The 4,567-nt window shown below is 63.1% G+C and overlaps 2 protein-coding genes across 2 annotated transcripts in view; both read left to right on the forward strand.

Moving 5' to 3' along the window:
• The first annotated feature begins 10 nt into the window (after window positions 1-10).
• Window positions 11-3,756, forward strand: TPP1 (tripeptidyl peptidase 1). Its single transcript, XM_017744574.1, has 7 exons — window positions 11-81; window positions 155-305; window positions 519-640; window positions 2,801-2,989; window positions 3,100-3,177; window positions 3,434-3,554; window positions 3,652-3,756. The coding sequence occupies exons 2-6, from the start codon at window positions 214-216 to the stop codon at window positions 3,484-3,486; spliced, it is 534 nt and encodes a 177-aa protein (XP_017600063.1). The 5' UTR covers window positions 11-81; window positions 155-213; the 3' UTR covers window positions 3,487-3,554; window positions 3,652-3,756.
• TAF10 (TATA-box binding protein associated factor 10) overlaps window positions 3,540-4,567 on the forward strand; it is a 6,220-nt gene continuing 5,192 nt past the window's right edge. Inside the window, exons 1-3 of the mRNA XM_017744416.1 lie at window positions 3,540-3,554; window positions 3,652-3,810; window positions 3,881-4,018. Of these exons, the coding sequence (XP_017599905.1) occupies window positions 3,540-3,554; window positions 3,652-3,810; window positions 3,881-4,018 (312 nt within the window). The remainder of the gene's footprint in view (window positions 3,555-3,651; window positions 3,811-3,880; window positions 4,019-4,567) is intronic.

The raw sequence follows: 4,567 nt of genomic DNA on the forward strand, positions 1-4,567 counted from the left end.
CCGCCCCCCGGCGGCAGCGCGGCCCTGTCCAGCTCACCCGCCTTGTCGAGGCTGTCTCGGACCCTCAGTCCCCACAATACGGTAACGGCCACGTGCCTGAGCCCCCACAACCCCTGAGGCCTGTGAGGGGATCTAACCCCTCTGTGCCTCCCAGGGCAGTACCTGTCCCTGGAGCAGGTGAGGGACTTGGTCCAGCCTTCTCCAGCCACGCTGATGACAGTGCTGAAGTGGCTGCAAGGCCATGGTGTAGAGGACTGCCGGAGTGTCACCACCCTTGACTTCCTGGAGTGTTATCTGCCCGTAAGGTGAGCCCTAAGGGCTGGAACTGGCTCTGGTGGCCCTGTGGTGGCTGTCCCTGTGTCTCACTACTGTCCTGCCCTGTGGTGGCTGCTCCTGTGTCCTGGTCCCGTCCCATTCCGTAGTGGCTATCCCTCTCTCCCAGCCCTGTCCCATCCCTTGATGGCCGTCCCTGTGTCCTAGTCCTGTCCCATCCCACAGTGGCTGTCCCTGTGTTGCAGCACGGCTGAGCGCCTGCTCCCTGGGGCAGAGTTTCACCGGTACGTGCAGGGCCAGCGCAGCCTGGTGCGGTCCCCACTGCCCTACAGTGTCCCTGCAGAGCTCGCAGAGCACCTGGACTTTGGTATGTCCCACCTGGGGGGAGTGAGTGAGGCTGCGGAGCTCAGGTGCAGCTGGTTCTGGGGGGACGAACCTCCCTCCTGCAGATCCCTGTTACATGGAGTCCAGTGACTGTCCCACAAAAAGTCCAGGGGGTGCCAAGCTGAGGCCATGGCTCAGCTGTGGGAAGGCTGAGGAGGCTCTTTCCTTAGGCTGGGGCTGCAGGGCTGGGCTCTCCAAGCCCCGCTGTTGGCCTGCCCATGTAGATGTGGGGACGGTGATGGAGAGCCCAAGGGCTGTGTCCTGCCTTCGTGGGGCTCTGCGCCCTGATGGCTTCTCTCATCTCACTGGGCTCTGCTGCAGTGGGTGGGATGCACCGGTTCCCCACGGAGCGCGTGGCAGGCAGCGGAGCCGGGGCCAGGAAGGACCCGCGGTTGACAAGAGCGTTGTTCCACCTGGGCGTGACACCGGCCGTCCTGCGCCAGAGATACAACATGACAGGGAGGGACGTGGGGCTCCTGCCCAACAACAGCCAGGCCTGTGCACAGGTAACAACTGCCCGGGTCAGAGGCCTGTGTGCTGTGGCAGTCCTAGGGATTGGTGCTGTTCTGGGAATCCTGGGACAGCTGGGTGTCCCTCAGTGGCTGCTGGGAGTACCTGGTGTAGCACAGACCCGTGCTGGGCAACTTTCTAGGTCAGGATCAAAATGTTACCTTGTTTTTTCAAGAGAAAACAATCTGTCCCTGTGTGTCCCACAGTTTCTCGAGCAGTACTTCCACCAAGCTGACCTGGCTGAGTTCATGCAGCTCTTTGGCAGTGGCTTTGCCCACCGCACACAGGTGGACCGGGTGGTGGGGCACCAGGGCCATGGCAAAGCCGGGCTGGAGGCCAGCCTGGACGTGGAGTACATCATGAGCACAGGCGCCAATGTCTCCACCTGGGTCTTCAGCAATGCAGGTACTGGGGAAGAGCCCCGAGGGGCAGGGGGAACACCTGGAGAGGGAAGGGGAGCACCCAGAGGGAGGAGGGGAGTGCCTGGAGGGGTGAGGAGAGTGCCCAGAGCAGGGAAGGGAACGCTTGGAGGTGTGAGGGGAAGGGCTGGAACAGGAGAGGGGGGTGCTCGGAGGAGCAAGGGGAGAGCTTGCAGGGCTGTGCAGACAGCTGGCTGTAGTACAGCCCCAGGTGCTTTCCCAGCTGCTGTGAGAGTGCACCATGTGCTCCCCAAGTCAGAGCTGGCACTGGATTCCCAAGTCCTAGGGACATCACTCCTAGTTTGTGTAGTGACTTTGAACCGTGCGAACCTTCAACATCCAGAGTGTCCTGAAGCAGGGATTTCATTGCTGGCACTGTGCAGAGCAGCTGGGAGCTCAGCTCCCATGAAGGAGGGCACAGCCCTCCTCCCATAGGATTTTCTAGCCTTGCTGGAGTTGAGCCCCCACCCACGTGTCTCCCAATGGAGAGGATGAGGGAGAGTGAGGGAATTTGGGAAAACAAATTGCCAAACAGCCTGCACAAGCATGATCAGGGCACAGTGCTGGGGGCAGTGTCCCTGTCCCAGATTGGGAACTGGCTGAGCAGGTGAGTGCCAATGGCTCTGTCCCTGATGGTGACAGTGGCAGCAGCCCAGAGCTGCCCTTCCCTCCACCCCCACACGGTTACTAGTGTGGGAAGGGTGCAGGGACAGTGACATGGGTGACCGAGAGTGAGTGGGGGTGGCTGGGGCTCTGCTCCCCTCCCAGTGAAGAGGACTGGGGGGCAGGGAGGGACCTGGACAAGTGCAGGTGGAATGTGTGGAGGTGGCACATGCACCACTGTGCTGGGACCTACTGCCAGAGGAGGAGCTGAGGCCCCGCTGAGTCCACAAGTGCCCACGTGGCTGCAGCCCTGGGGCAGAGTCTTTGAGAGGGGCGTGAGTGTAGCCCCCTGTCCCGGGATAAGGATGACCCTCTTGCCAACCCCATGGGCTGAGCTGAAGCTTGGTGTCATCCAATGTGAGGAGCCCCGGAATGAGCTCACGGAGCTCCAGGCAGGACATGCTGTGACTCCATGGCCCATAGGAAGGAACACATGGGGCTGTACTGCATACGAAGGTGCTGGTGCTGACGAGGCAGGACCCCTCGCGCTGTCCCCCACCCCTGGTGTTGGAGGAGCTATCCCTCATGTCCCTGCCCCGATGTCCTCGCAGGGCGCCATGAGAGCCAGGAGCCCTTCCTGGCCTGGCTGCTGCTGCTCAGCAACATGTCTGCGCTGCCCTGGGTGCATTCGGTGAGCTATGGGGATGACGAGGACAGCCTGTCCTACGCCTACATGGAGCGCGTCAACACCGAGTTCATGAAGGCGGCGGCCCGTGGCCTCACCATCCTGTTTGCCTCAGGTGTGGGCAGGGCCTGGCATGGTGGAGCCTGAGCACCAAGCGCCAAGTGGGGCTGTGGAAGGGGAGGCTGGAAGGCCGTGATCCCCTGTCATCTGTTTGTGTGCCGGCAGGTGATGAAGGTGCTGGGTGCCGGCGGGTGCACAGTGGGAACCACACGTTCCGGCCCAGCCCAGCTTCCCAGCCTCCAGGTGGGTGAGGGAGGGAGCTGGGTGCGCACAGACCTGTGGGGCACTGCTGGCCCTGGCCGTGGTGGGGTCTGAGCCCCTGGAAGGTCACCTGAGGGTCCTCACCAGCATGCTTACAGACCCCAGAGCTGCAGGCTGCGCAGCTCCTGCGGGTTTGTTGGGTTTGTGGGGCAAGGTTTTGGTAGCAGAGGGGGCTGTTGGTGGCTGCTGAGGCCCAGGCAGCTGTGTCCCCACCTGCAGTATCCCCCTGTTTCCCCAGCCCCTATGTCACCACTGTGGGTGGCACGTCCTTCAAGAACCCCTTCCTGGTGACAGAGGAGGTGACTGATTACATCAGTGGGGGTGGCTTCAGCAACGTCTTCCCCATGCCCGAGTACCAGGTGAGGGGCACCTGCGCTGCCAGGCTGGGGGCTGCAGAGGTTAGAGTTAGGGGGGACAGCGGACTTTGGGGATAACCATGGGCCGTGCCATCCCCAGGCCGCTGCTGTCGGGCATTTCCTGCACTCAGCCTCGAAGCTGCCTCCCAGCTCCTACTTCAACAGCAGCGGCCGCGCTTACCCTGACCTGGCTGCGCTCTCCGACAACTACTGGGTGGTGACAAACCGCATCCCATTGCCCTGGGTGTCAGGGACCTCGGTAAGGAGCTCGTCCCCTGCTGCCCTTCGGGATGGTGGGGGTCCTGGGCTGAGAGGCTGTGCCCACGCAGGCGTCCACACCGGTGGTGGCAGGCATGGTGGCACTGATTAATGACCGGCGCCTGCAACGGGGGCTGGCACCCCTTGGCTTCCTCAACCCTGCGCTCTACCAGCTGCAGAAGCAAGGGCTTGGTGATGCATTCTACGACGTGAGTGGGGCAGGGAATGGGGGCTGCAGTGGCTGTACTGGGGGCTGAGGGGACTGTGGGTGTCCTGAAGTGTTGGACTGAGGCCTGGGGCTGGGAAGGCCATGGGTGTTCCAGGGGCTGAGGGGTTGTCCTGGGGCTCCTGCTCCCAGAGCTGTGCCTGGGGAGGGGCCAGCCCTGTCCTGCTGGGGAGCAGGAGAGACTCCCTATGGCCTTCCCATGGGAGGAGTGTCCTGAGGTTCCCCTTGACCTTCCCATGGGAGTGGTGTCCTGGGGGGTCCCCATGGACTCCTGTGAGCTTTGTGGGGCAGGTTCCCTTGTGTGGCTGGGGCAGCGGTGTCCAGTGACTGCAGAGGTCCTGGGGTCCAGCTGAACATGCTGCCCCATATTGCCAGTGTCCTGAGGGGATCCTGGACAGCGGCGGCCTATGCCATGGGGGGCATTGTGGGGGTCCCCGTGTCGGATGTCTGGTGGTCCCTGTGCCCCGGGGATTCCAACTCAGGGATGCCAGGGGCGGCGGGTCTCGGGGGGGGGGGGGGGGGGCCCGGTGCC

This window comes from Corvus brachyrhynchos, unplaced genomic scaffold, assembly GCF_000691975.1.
Source record: "Corvus brachyrhynchos isolate BGI_N302 unplaced genomic scaffold, ASM69197v1 scaffold511, whole genome shotgun sequence".
In the NCBI taxonomy this organism is placed as follows: Eukaryota; Metazoa; Chordata; class Aves; order Passeriformes; family Corvidae; genus Corvus; species Corvus brachyrhynchos.